A 14,373-nucleotide genomic window follows, 5' to 3' on the forward strand; every position below is an offset into this window, starting at 1 on the left:
TGTGGCGGCACATACTTGTAAATCTAACACTGGGGAGATGATGAGGTAAATCAGGAGTTCAAGGCCAGCTTCTTTCTACACAGCAAGTTCAAGGTTAAGCTAAGCTACATGAAATGATGGGAGCTGGGAATCTTTCAGAAATTAAAAAAAGAGTATTTGTACATAAACCATGCCATCTGGATCCTTTGGCAAAACAAGCCAAAGGACAGAAATTTAAATGAAATAAATTTAATCACTACCTTGATAATTACCAAAAGGGTTGAGAACAAAAAAAATCACTATATTATTCTATTACATGTTTGAAAAGACAATAATATGTCTTTAAGGAACCCTCAAAAGGTAGAATCTCACATTTTTAAAACTTACTGAACCTTAACATATATATTTAGTGAGTTCTGAAATTAACCAGTAGTCAAAGTAACCGCAGGTTAATGACTTCACAGAGCACACATATGTCAGCTAATCAGAAATCACAGTGATCTTGTCAAGGAGAGTCCATGTTTCTGGTTTTGGGGATTTGTTTGTTTGGTTGGTTTGGTTTGGCTGGTTGGTTGGTTTTGTTTTTCCTGTCTTTTCTTTCTCTTTGAGAGGGTCTCATGTAGCCCAGGCTGGCCTCAAAGCCTCCATAGAGGATAATGCTGACCTCCTAACCTCCGGAGTGCTGGAATGAGAAGCCTGTGCGCCTATACGGCCTGCAGATTCCAAAACCACCGCCCTAGGTCTTGCAAAAGCTCATGGGAAAGATGGTGTGACTTTAAAGGAAGTAGGATACAGTATCAAGGACTGAGGATGACCCTGGACAAGTGTCTTAGCCTCTGAGCTTCCTTATACGTGAAACATTTGACATTTAACAAGTCTCAAGCTTGTTTTGAGAACTCTGTGATATAAAATATATGGAAAAGCGACCAGTACTGTGAAGGGCACGAACAGGTACCACTGTGGTTTAACTGTGATTGTCACCACTGCTACGACGCACCCTTTGAGGCACCATCACATACAGGTCTGCAGAGAGGGGTAGCACCCAAGCCTCAGGAGTGGACCCTGAAGTCCTATATGTGGGATTCGGGACCTGCCTACCTCACAGTGCTGCCAGTCTTCCTGTGTCCTTCCCTGGAAGCCATGGTGCCATTAACAGGCCTCACTGACAGACCTAGGAGCTTGGGGCCAACAGGACACACTAATCCTCAATGACCACAGCTTTTGTGGCCGATTACTTTCTTCTATCTCCATCAGCAGGAGAAAGTCGAGCATGGGACAGCTCACCAGGTCCCTGAACTTTGCTGGATGTGACCCCCATTCCTGGCTAAGGTCCATCTGACTCACCTATTATTTTGTTTTCTTTGAATTCCTGTGTATTTGTCTCTTTCTTCTATTCTTGGTGTTTGTTTGTGAGCTCAGCCTTTAATCACTGAACCATCTCCTCAGCGCTCTCTGCTTTCTTAATGGATGCGCATCCAAGTGGCAGCATTACAAAATTATCCCTCAAAGGCACACTGTTATGAATATTGACAAATCTATTTTCCCCCTCAAGCCGAAAGTACAGAAAGACACGCGGAGAGAAAGTCCTGCAGTAATTAACATTTGTGCTGAATAATACATATCAGACAATTAAGAGATTACTTTCTTAGGAAAGTATCATATTAAAATTAAAAATAAGGCTGGGTATACTGGCACACACATATAATCTAAGCACTGAGGAGACAGAGGCCAGGCCACTGGGTCTCTGAGACTTTGAGGCCTGAACCACCTAGTGACTTCCAGGACAGCCAGGGCCATAGCCATGTTCCCTGTTCCCAAAAGAAAAGAAGAAACTTAAAGAGCTGGCTGGGATTAGGGGGGCATACCTGTTACCCCAATACTAGGGAGATAGAAGCAGAAGGGTTAGAGTTCAAAGTTACAAAGGAGTTCGAGGCCATCATGGGTTAGTTTCAAAAAGCAAAACAAAACCAATTTAAAAAGTAGTATACTGGTGTTCACCAGCATAAATTATCTCCAGAAATACATCTCCTAACATATACCCACTCGTTCTCAACAGCTATGGCTGGCAAAACCCTCCTGACCAATGGTCTGGCTCCTTCCAGCCTTCTTCTGTCACTCATTACACTGTAGCCAGAGGGCTTCTTAAACTCTCCACAAGGCGAAAGCCTTTGCAATTTAATCCACTTACCAGATAATTTGTGTTTAAGGTATACAATCCAGTGACGGTTTTGGCACAGGGGTGTCTGACTGTGCTCTCTGACAGAACATTATCTTCCCTAATAAAGAAACTCTTAACAGCTACACAGTCATCCCGTTTTCTCCATTCCCTGACTTTCCCTTCCCTTCTGCTCTCCAGTCTCTGGGGACCACTTACCTTTATGCCTCCAAATAGTTACTTGCTGTGGGCACAACTTTCTGTCTGTATTCTCCTATGGGACTGCAATTATACACTCCTCCCCTACGTCTCCATGCCCATCCACATGCAGGTACCACAATGCACTTCCTATTTTCTGGTAGCGGCCACACACGGTTAAGCATCAGGAGACTTGGTCTTTCTGTGCCTGGTTAGTGCAGAGGACTCTTTTCTAAATGCAGATCTAATCAAGTTGGTTCCCTTCTTCAAACACTGTGAAACTATTCATTGGTCATCTTCCAGGAAGAGGGGCTGAATGCCTATTTAGTCTCCAGTGGCCTGGTTTGGACCCCACTTCGTGGGGGACCTGTAATCTAAAGGACTAGACCTAAGGGCTAATGTGGCTTGTGGTCCTAAAGATCTGATCCTGCACACCTCCCTTGTTCTTTCCTAAGCCCCTCACTCGACGACAGGAGTAATTCATGTTCCTTCTACTCAGGGCCATCACTCAGCAACACGTTCTCCTTGGAACGATCCCCTCACCACCACCTCCAGGCTTCTGTCTATTCAGTCTGCCCCACAGAGCACAGCTCCAATATCATGTCTTCAGTAGAGACAGACATCCCAGGGCCCCAGTTCCTCCTCACACACTTGCAGTGTAACACACTGTACCTTTACAGAGCCTCGTACACAGGTCTCATTGCACAAGCAGTGATGCAATTCAGTTTTAAAAGTCTAATTGGATAATCTTATCCAAAAGAGCCTATCAAGGAGCACAGAATTGGTTCAGGATAAGAACCCATAAAGATTCTTACACAAACTCAGTTCAGAATGCGACTGCGGAGAGAGATTTCCTGATACAGTATGAGAAAAAAATGGCTTGATACTTCACACTTTCCTTTATTTCTCCATTCACTAAAACAGACACTCAAAGTTGTGTTTAATAATAACATGAAAACTCAGGCTGGAGAGATGGCTCAGCTGTTCTTCCAGAGGACCTGGGTTCAATTCCCAGCACCCACACAGTGGCTCATACGGTCTTAGCTCCCCTGTACTTTCTGGTACAAAGTAGGTTGATACGCAGTTTCAATGGTGTGTTGTTCCTCCAAGGACTCACGAGGCCCTCAAGGACTTAATTTCACCAAAGGTTCTTTAGCATGAACTAAACTAAGCTAGCATTTCAGTTAGCTCAGTGTCTCTCAGCCTTCCTAATGCTGTGTCTCTTTAATACAGTTCCTCATGTTGTGCTGACCTCCAACCATAAAATTATTTTTGTTTCTACTTCATAACTGTAATTTTTCTACTGTTATAAATTATAATGTACATATCTGAAATGAATGTTATCTGATATTCAACTTCTTTGAAGTGTTGGTTGGCTCCAAAGGGGTTACAACCCACAGGTTGAGGAACACTGAGTTAGTGTGAGAGTCCCGTCTTCATTTTTTTTGAAGTTTTTCCTAAAGGATAAATATATACATACATATATGTATATATATTATATATATGTATTATATATGTATATGAACAAACTTGTAACAATTTGATTTTCTTTTAAGTATCCAGAATTCAGCATCAAAAACACAAGTGACCTTGAAATATAGAATGAGCCACACTGAGACATATTTTATGCTCAATAACAAAGATTTCTCTTTTTTATGAGAGATAATCAAAGATGAGCTCGCTAGTCAGCAAAGGTTTTAAGCTGCTGCCTAGGAATCTGTATATGTCCCACAGATGTGTTTCATGTGGCAAAGCATTAATTTCTAGGAATTCTGACTAGACTAATATACTTGGTGACAGCATTAGGAAATCCTATGATTTCATACAAATATCCAGTTTTTGTTTTGTTTTGTTTTTTTTATTTCCCTTGACAAATTGTGAGCTTGAGCAACAGGCAGTTTCTGGTCCCAGGTGACACTTGGTAACTCTTGGTGCCAAGCAGGAACTGCTTCCAAAATGGCAGCTGTGGTCCTTGGCTGTCTCCACCTCAGGACACTGGGGACTCACAGAGGTTTATACTGTATACAGCAAGCAGCCCCTGTTAAAATGCAAACCCTATGGAACCTACCAAACTGATGCATTTTGCCGATTAGTATACCATCCACCACACCACTGCGTGGCTAGCGTATTGGAGCCAGTAGGGCAGAACTACAGCCGTTTACTTTCCTATGAATCTATCAGCAGGGGAAAGTCAGACACGGGAGAGCGCACCAGGTTCTGACCCCTGACATGCACCCCACCCCTGGATGAGCTCTACCTGACCAACCTATTTTTAAATTATTTTTATGGGCTACGGGGAAGCACATCAAACTCCTGATCCTCCTGCTTCCACCTCCCAGGGGCTGGGAATTTTTATTTGAAATGTGTATTTTGTAACTTTGAAGTAACAGATGTCGTGACTGAGTAGTAAATGTTTCCACTGTGCCCTTTACCAGAATGGAAACTAACATAATGCCAAAATGTTTGTTGCTTTTGTAATTTTCTACAAATTTTTGTAAAATAGCCAAATTCTCTGTCAAAAACGAATGGTTCTTTGACATCCATGGTACATAAAATAAGAAAAAAAAATCACTCATGAAGAGTCAGAGAAAAAAGACCAGGTCTTCTCGGTACAGCAGGTAGAACTTCAGAGAACTTCTGACTAAATATAGACACCTCCGTCCTGGAAGTTACAGTTTCAAAGAAGCAACTGTCTAAATATTTTAGATCAGATCACATGATAATAGCCTCTGTGATCTGCATTTAATGCATAAAATCATTTTGCTTTTCATTACGAAACTAGAACTCCAAAGTTTAAGCCGCAATCTCATAAATAACACTTGGCTGACGTCTGACTTTTAGACAACCCATCGGGCTATTTATACCACACGCTGCTGCTTCTGCATGACTCTCTCTACTAAGCGCCTTATTTCACCGTCTATTGGTAGATAGGGGACAGCAAGAAAGAGTAATTCATGGGCTAGAAAACATGGAGGGGGGGTGTGCTGTGTTCTTTCATGTTCACAAAGTTCCAAAAGCAGTATGAAAGCATTCACAAAAGACTTACCTGAAAGAATGGATATTCTAAAAGCAGGTACCGGGTGGAACCAATGAAAGACTGTTAACCAGTTGTAAGCTAGGTCTCACCTCACACTTAGCCACGTTACTTAAACTTGTCTCCACTGCGTCTACTCATTTCCTTGGTTTCACTGTTTCATACATAATTGTACAGAATATTGCTGTTGTTTCAAGTATACACTGCATTGACAAAAGACAGGAGTCTAAGCTTTCTAGAAAAATACTATTTTCCTCTGCTTCTAGAAGTAATTTATGGGCTAAATGAGACTCAAAAACATGAAAAGGAAAAAAGGAAGGAAGGAGGCAGGAAGGAAGCAGGAAGGAAGCAGGAAGAAGGGGGCTGCTGATGCGTGTGGTTGATCCATAGAAGCCAGTACTTAGGAGAGTGAAACTGAGGGATTACCATATCTTATAACTCATTTTATAAAAAAAGAATAGGAAAAAAAGTATCTTTAAAATGTAAACTCATATCTGGCGGTGAGGCACATGCCTTTAATCCCAGCAGTGGGGAGGCAGAGAAGACCTCTTATGTTCTAGGCCAGCCTGATCCACAGAGGGAGTTCTAGGACAGTCCAGGACTACACAGAGAAACCCTCTGTAGAAAAAATAATTGGCACTGGGAGGCAGAGTCAGATGGATCTGTGAGTTATAGACCAGCTAGGACTACATAGTAATACACTGTATCAGAAAAAAAAAAGAGTGAACTCAATTCAATATTACTAGATTCTTTACTACACAAAAGCTATTACTGATGCACTCTTCCAAATTAACACTAGAATTCTACTTGACTGCATGAAAAGTGTCCCACCTTAACAATATACCACAACTTACAAAAATCATATAGTTTCAAAAGAGGGGGAAAAAAAGCAAGATAATTACAAAAACCATCCAATACTTATACAAAAACATGGGTATCCTAAAACCAGGTCTGGAACTAGAGAGATGGCTCAGAGGTTGGGACCACTGGCTGCTCTTCCAGAGGATCCAGGTTCAATTCCCAGCACCCACATGGTAGCCCACTGCCATGTAACCCCAGTTCCAGAGGATTTGATGCTCTTGTCTGGCCTCCTTGAGCATTGCATGCACAGACATACATGCAGTCAAAACATGAAATAAAAATAGAGGGGAAAGTAGGGCCAAGTGTGGTGGCAGACACCTTTGATCCCAGTACTCGGGAGACAGAGGCAGGTGGATCTCTGTGGGTTCAAGGTCAGCTCACTCTACTTAGTGAGTTCAAGGATAGCAGGGCTACATAGAGAAACTCTTGTTTCAATAAATAAATATAAAACCAGATCTCAGATCCAATGAGCAGCAAACATGCTGATATTTTCTAGAAGAGCAAAATGTACCTTACCTTTAATAATTGAAAATGAAGAATTCTAATTAAATTAAATTCATTCATTCCTATAAACCATCTGTCTAACCACTACCCAGACTCTCTATAAATGATCTCATCAGCAGTTTGGGAGCTGATCTGACTTTTTTATTTTAAAAACAACCCCTCATTTTTTTAATTTATTTATTTTATGTATGAGTACACTGTAACTGTCTTCAGATACACCAGAAGAGGGCATCAGATCCCATTACAGATGGTTGTGAGCCACCATGTGGCTGCTGGGAATTGAACTAAGGATCTCTGGAAGAACAGTCAGTGCTCTTGATCTCTGAGCCATCTCTCCAGCCCTGCTCTGACTTTTTTAATACTAGACAAAACGTATAACTTTTATCCAACATCTGCCATTACAGTGATGTATCTTCCCAGTCATTAGAGACTCACTGAGCTAACAATCTGTTGGATGTCCCAAATTTCATGCACTGTACTGAGTTCTATGGGACAGTACAAGAGAACTGAGTCAGCTCTTGCAAGAGGGAACCCCTGCGACACCCTTGCTATGTCCTCCATTACAGGAGTCGGCTAACTGGACTGCATGAGACCAGTCTTGTCCCTCTCCAGCCTCTTCTAAAGCCTGGGATGTTTATAGTGATGGAGAAAGCCTCTTCACTGTCCAGCTTTTCACACAAGCACCTCCACAGCTAGTGGGCCCTTAAGGATCTGGGAACCTAGATGAAAACTGTCATAGTGAATGGTTGTTTTTGTTACCTAATTCAGTAAGTGTTGCACGTGGTTCATAATCCAGCCCCATGCAGTTTTACTAAGATTAACAGCTCCCCGTGAGGAATGGATTATCTCCACAGTAAGGTGAACCTTGTTGCTTCTGTAAGTTCACCCTCATCCGCTATGAGGCAAAAAGTACCCCAAGACAGTAAGTCAATAAGGACCAGACACAACAAAAACTGAGCACACAAAGTCCCCAGTCTCACTCCAACTATACCTTTTGCCTCAACAGAACAGTGTCACACCAACATACTCGCAATATAAATTCCCTGACGTTCACACACACACACACACACACACACACACACACACACACACACACACATATGCATACACGCACATGTGTACACACACACACACATATATACACAGACACACATACACACACATGCACACACATACACATATATACATACACATGCATACACACACATGTGTACACATACACATACACACACATATATACACATGCACACACATACACACACACATGCACATATACACACATACGTGCACACACATGTTTCACAACACTTTCCCTCCCTGGAATTCTCCCTTTATGTCCAGCTATCAGACCGGTTCCTCCCCCTGGTTTCACCCAACGGTCCCCTCTTCTATGATACTGTCCTAACTTCTCAGAGTCAGTCAAGCTTCTCTCTGCGTATATGTCATTACTGGGTTTACCCCACAAATACTGGCTTGTTTCTTTCTTCACCTGGCCCTCTCTTTCCCATTAAGCTGTGAGCTTATTCTTAAGGTCAGCAACCTCATTTTATTCACATATATATTTATAAGGTCCAACAGTTCCTGGCAAATTGTGGTGTTTAACATAATGTTTTCCATCTGAACAGGTAGAGAGATGACTACAGGCCAGTCCTGACGTTCTTCATAGTACACAATCCTCCTAACAGCCTATAATCTACATTTTTATTTCCTTTGTTGCCATTTGTGACTTGCTTACTGACACATTTTTTAAGATTTATTCATTTATTTTATGTATATAAATACACTGTCACTGTCTTCAGACACACCAGGAGAGGGCATAAGAGCCCATTACAGATGGTCGTGAGCCACCATGTGGTTGCTGGGATTTGAACTCAGGACCTCTGTAAGAGCAGCCAGTGCTCTTAACCAATAGGCCATCTCTCCAGCCCTTACTGACACATCCTTACCATGAAGGATAAATCCTGACACATTAGCAGGCCTTCTGTGTTTTTCAAATAAATGAATACAAAAAATAAAATTAGTTTTCGGGGGCCCCATCCTAAGCAGATCATTCGATATAAAATATGGCTTCTCTCGTGCCATTTTTTTTCAGAAAATAACAATGCCAGCACACTTGGTAATGGGAGTTAATAATACCACTTTTATACCTTTCAGAGGAAAGATATTGACTACTATTAAAACTCTAAATACAGGGTGGGAAAGATGGCCCAGTAGTTAAGAGCACTTACTGCTCTCACTGGTGGCACACGTTCAGTTCCCAGCACCCACAGGGCAGCTCACAACTATCTGTAATTCAATATCCAGAGAACTGCTGTCTTCTGGCCTCCTCACGCACCATGCACGGAGTACACACACATACAGGCAGACCAAACACTTATATTAAAATACATTCTAAAATAATTCCAGACAGAGGCTGGTCATCATGATGTCCCTTTCATCTCAATACTTAGGAGACAGAAGCAGGAGGCTCTCTGAGTTCAAGGCCAGCCAAGGCTATGTAGTAAGTAAGACCCTGTCTTAAAAGAAATAAAATAAATAAAATAAAAAAGATGATGTGAACCTTACAGTCTTACATTTTTAATAAAGTACACGACAGGTTTTCAGGACATTTACAAAAGTCCTTACCCATCCTTGGTTTGATCAGCTACTCCTGCCAAGAGCTGCACGATCTTTGGGTTGCTGTTCGGATCATTGTACAGGCCAAGGTAGCGTTGAACGAAGTCTTCCGGAGTCATGTAATGCTCTCCGTCCACCTCAGTGCTGGCATACTGAAAGACAAGTAAGCAAGGCACACTGAAGACACCACGACACAGCGCCATCTCCTGGCGGACAGCTGTTTGCGGGGGTGGGGGGTGGGGAGTAAGCCAGAGGGCAGTTTTGAAATCGAAATAAGGGTAATGAATGTGGATATTGCCTCTGGATTCTGGAAAACCAAACACTCAGATACCAGTTGAAGACCACAGAAAAGAACTGATACATGGTCAATACTGATGAACCCTGACAATCTGCTGGGTGAGATGAACCAGACACAAAGGTCCACAGTGTAGAATCCCATTTACATAAAATATCTACCAAGGCAAGCTCATGAATGAAAACACAGAATTATGACAGCCAGGACCTGGGGAGGGAGACAGGACTCAATGAATATGTGTTTTCCTGTCTGAGAATGATGATTTTGTTCTGGAATTACATAATAGTGATGGCTACATGTTTAAAATAAATTTGCTAAGTAGTAGACTTTTTTTTTTTGGTTCTTTTTTTTTTTTTTCCGGAGCTGGGGACCGAACCCAGGGCCTTGCGCTTCCTAGGCAAGCGCTCTACCACTGAGCTAAATCCCCAACCCTAGTAGTAGACTTTAAAATGACCACAATGAGAAATTTAATATGATGTGAGTATTTTTATCTCAATTAATGAGTTGGGACTAGAATGGTTCTGGGATTAAGAGCACTGGTCGCTTTTCCAGAAGACCTGGATTCAGTTTCCAGCACCCACAGGGCAGCTGACAACAGTCTGTAACTCCAGCTCCAGAGGCTCTACTGCCCTCTTCTGGCTTTCTAGGGCACTGCAACCACAGGGTGCATAAACACAAATGCAGGCAAAACACCCAAACACATAGAATAAATATAAAGAAAGTTTTATTTTGTTTTGTTTTGGTTTTTCAAGACACGGTTTCTCTGTTTAACAGCCCTTGCTGTCCTAGAACTCTCCCTGTAGTCCAGGCTGGTCTTGAACTCACAGAGATCTGCCTAACTCTGTCTCCCAAGCTCTGAGATTAAAGGTGTGTGCCACTGCAACTGGCAACAAATAAATGTTTAAAAATAAACAATAAAATAAAATATAGAGGATCTGGCAAGATGACCCAGTAGGTAAAGGCACTTGTTAAAAAGACTGATAATGTGACTTCAATTCTTGGGAATCACACAGTCAGAGAGAACCAGTTCCCAATAGCTGTCCTCTCTGACTTCCACACACATGCCATAGTACACACACACACACACACACAATACTGAGTAAGTGTAAAACCACACAGGCTCAGGATTATAGCTTTCTCAGCTGAGTATAATCTGCAAAAATAAAATAAGTAAATAAAAATAAAGATACTAGTAAGATAAGAGGTACCAGAAAGACTGAGGAAAGTGGAGGTGAGGCCAAGGCCTGCAGGTGAGCTTGCAGACACCTCATTTCCCACATGTAGCCTTCTTCCAAGAGTCTGTCAGAGTGCGTGGGGCTGTGGGTGATGCACAACTGCTGTTAAAAATGAAATTACAGTATTCTAAAGAGACATTATTCCAAATCCTAGTCAATGGAAAAGAAAGAAAAATTCTTCTACCTCTCATGTCAACTTTTTTAAAGGTATGCTTATCCAAAAACCCCTTATCATTTCAAGGACTCGGTGCAGGGAGGTATAACCAAGCATCATTACTAACACTTGGTGCAGGGAGGTATAACCAGGCATCATTACCAACACTTGGTGCAGGGAGGTATAACCAAGCATCATTACCAACACTTGGTGCAGGGAGGTATAACCAAGCATTGTTATCAACACCCGGTGCACAGTGGTATGACCAAACATCATTACCAACAGAGAAGTAAGGTCAGGGAATTTCCCAAACTGAAGACTAGAGAGATTCATTAAATGTCAGGCAAAATAAATAAATAATGTAAAAATCTCACCAAGGCCTCATTCTCCCTCATAAAACTGCAGGACAGCAGGTGAAAAAAGAAAAAAAGAATAATCCTAAAATCCATCTGCTCCAGTTAGGAGTAGGTCACCTGGAGGGCGATAGCACCATGGTTCTAGGGGATCCCTTGCCCAATTCCTCAGTGGATCGAAGGCCCCTGGATCCTATTTCTCTCCTTGATTTAGTTCACCTTCTCTTTTAAAAAAAAAACTACTAGGGCCAAAGTTTCCAGAGAGAAACACCAGGCCAGAATGAAATATCAGGACGACACTCAAAGACAACGGATAAAGGCCCGAGAGAAATTATTTCCATCTGGGAATTCTAAACTAAGCCAACTCCCCATCAGATGTACAGTTAGCTACACTATTTTGAGACATCCATATTCTCAGCACCACTTTTCAGCCTTCGTGTTCCATTTCTCAGGAAACTATAGAATTTTTTTTATTACATTTCTTTATCTGGGGTGGGCACACATGCCACAGCACAAGTGAGGAAGTCAGGGAGCAACTTCTGAAAGGCTGTTCTCTCTTTCCACCATGAGGGTCCCAAGTACCAAACTCAGGTCACGGAGTTTGGCAAGTAGTGCTTTTATCAGCTCTGCTCTCTCCATGGCCCCAGTAGTTTTAGGTTTTTGTTTTTTGTTTTTTGTTTTTAAAGGGGGTGAACTAAATCAAAGAGAGAAATAGGATCCATGGGCCTTCTATCCTCTGAAGAATTGAGCAAGGGAACCCCTAGAACCATGTGCTATTGCCCTCGAGGTGATCTACTCCTCCTAACTGAAGCAGATGGAGAACCAAGGGAAGCAAAGCCACCAGGGAAAACCAAAGACCAGATTACCATGGACACAGAGAAGGAGGAAAGGGGTGCTGGGAAAAATCCAGGTTGGCTCAAATGTCACCTCCTCAAAGACCCACCTTCATCCCCTATTTAACATTTCAACTTGGCCTCGTGTCTATACCTCCAGTCCCCCTACCCTTATAAAACTGTTTTTCCCTTTCACACAGACCCCTTTCCACCTGAATTTCACCACCTCCCACCTAACATATCACAGGAGAATCTTTGTCTAGTTTTTATTTTCCCTAACATGCCCCCAGCAGCAAAAGCAGTGCCTGGCACACAGTAGGCACTTTTTAAAAAGCCCATTAAATTAATCAATCAGTAGTAGGAATACAGACAAGCAAATAAAAATTAGATAATCTTTAACTATGAAAATGTATTTTTGTTGGACAAAATAGGAAATATCAAAATCGACAAATGAAGCTGGGATGGTGGGGGCTCACACCTGTAGTCCCAACACTTAGGAGGCTGAGGCAGGAGTATCACAGGGTGTTTGAGACCAGGCTGTGTCTAGTAAAGGCACTCACCACCAAGCCTGACAACCTGAGTTCAATCCTCAGAGCCAACTTGGTGGAAGCAGAAAACAAAGGCCTCTAAGTTGTCTTCAGACCTCAAGTACACTGTGCATGTATGCCATGTGCATGCATAAACAGACACACAGACACATGCACGAGTGAGCGAGCACACACACACACACACACACACACGTATGCACACGCACACGCACACACACACACTAAATAAAAATGTATTTAAAAAAAAAAAAAGCCAGGCAGTAGTGGCACATGTCTTTAATCCCAACACTTGGGAGGCAGAGGCAGGTGGATCTCTGTGAGTTCGAGACCAGCCTGGCTGGTCTACAGAGATGTCCTTTCAGGACATCCAGGGCTATTCAGAGAAACCCTGACTCCAATAAATACATAGATGTAAATAAATGGATGGATGGATGGATAGGTAGGTGGATGGATGGATGGATGGATGGATGGATGGATGGGCGGAAGATTACACAATTTTAAGCCAGGTAGCAAACACCTGAAAGCCTAGCACTGTTAAAGCAGAGACAGAATCAGTAGGATCAACATGAGTTCAAAGCCAGTCTGGTCTATATAACACGATCCTGTCTCAAGCAACCAACCAAAAAAGTACAACTTAGTTCAAAATAAACAGTATTTGCACTGAGAATAACGTTGCCACTGAATAACGAAACAGTATAACCGTATTGAGAAGAACGGAAGAGAAACTGAAAATATTACAAGGACGCTTCCCTAGGTAGCCCACAAAGCCCTGGGTTCAATCTCCAGGACCACAGCAAAGAGAAAAGCTTACAGACAGCAGCATAAAGATATAAAAGGAAAAATCAAAATAAACAGCTAAAAGAGTGTCTCGGGTCGCCACTGGGGAGTGAGATGAGAAGGAGAAGGGCAAATGGCTGTTGGTTTGCTCTTGGGTTAACTGGTTCAAATACCTGTGAACTGAGTAAACCAAGACACACGTCCTTTCAACCAGGAGGAAATTTAAACCAGAAACATCTCGTTTGTCTTATTCTGAAAGCACCAGAGGCTGCAGCAAGGTGCTGAGTCAAGTTGCAAAGAGGGAGCCTGAGGTGGACGTTTTTACTGGCTGCCGCTATCCAAAGCACTTGAGAGGCACCACCGTCCAAAGGCTTCGTGCCCAGGCCACATGACTTCAAAAGCCATTCCTGAAGTAGTCTTGTGTTTTATCCTGGCTCTACTACAAATCCGCTCATCCGAGTCCTTAGACAAGTTCATTCTTTTCCTAGGATTCTAGATCGTGCGTGCTTTTGTGTGGTAAAGATAAAGTGAGTCTGGGATATATTGAGAGAGCAGGTCTACAGCAAAGGAGCAAAAGCAAAAAACACAAACCTGGACTAGAGAAATGGCCCACTATAAAAGCATACTGCTGCTGCTCTGGCAGCGAACGTGAGTTCAGTGACTCACAAAGTCTGTAACTCTAGCTCCAGAGGGAGCCAAGGCCTCTAGCCTCCTCAGACACTCACATTTAGCCCAAATCTAGAAACACAGAGAGAGAGGGAGGGAGGGAAGAAGGGAGGGAGGGAGGGAGGATGAGAGAGAGAGAGAGAGGGAGAGAGAGAGAGTTAAAAA

General features: G+C 42.5%; 1 protein-coding gene across 1 annotated transcript in view; it reads right to left on the reverse strand.

Moving 5' to 3' along the window:
* Slc25a12 (solute carrier family 25 member 12) overlaps nucleotides 1-14,373 on the reverse strand; it is a gene marked incomplete at its 3' end in the record, with an annotated part of 195,305 nt that overhangs the window by 160,213 nt on the left and 20,719 nt on the right. Inside the window, 1 exon segment of the mRNA NM_001399269.2 lies at nucleotides 9,357-9,499. Coding sequence (NP_001386198.1) covers nucleotides 9,357-9,499 — 143 coding nt within the window.

The sequence above is a fragment of the Rattus norvegicus genome, chromosome 3 (genome assembly GCF_021556685.1).
Source record: "Rattus norvegicus strain SHRSP/BbbUtx chromosome 3, alternate assembly SHRSP_T2T, whole genome shotgun sequence".
Taxonomy (NCBI): domain Eukaryota; kingdom Metazoa; phylum Chordata; class Mammalia; order Rodentia; family Muridae; genus Rattus; species Rattus norvegicus.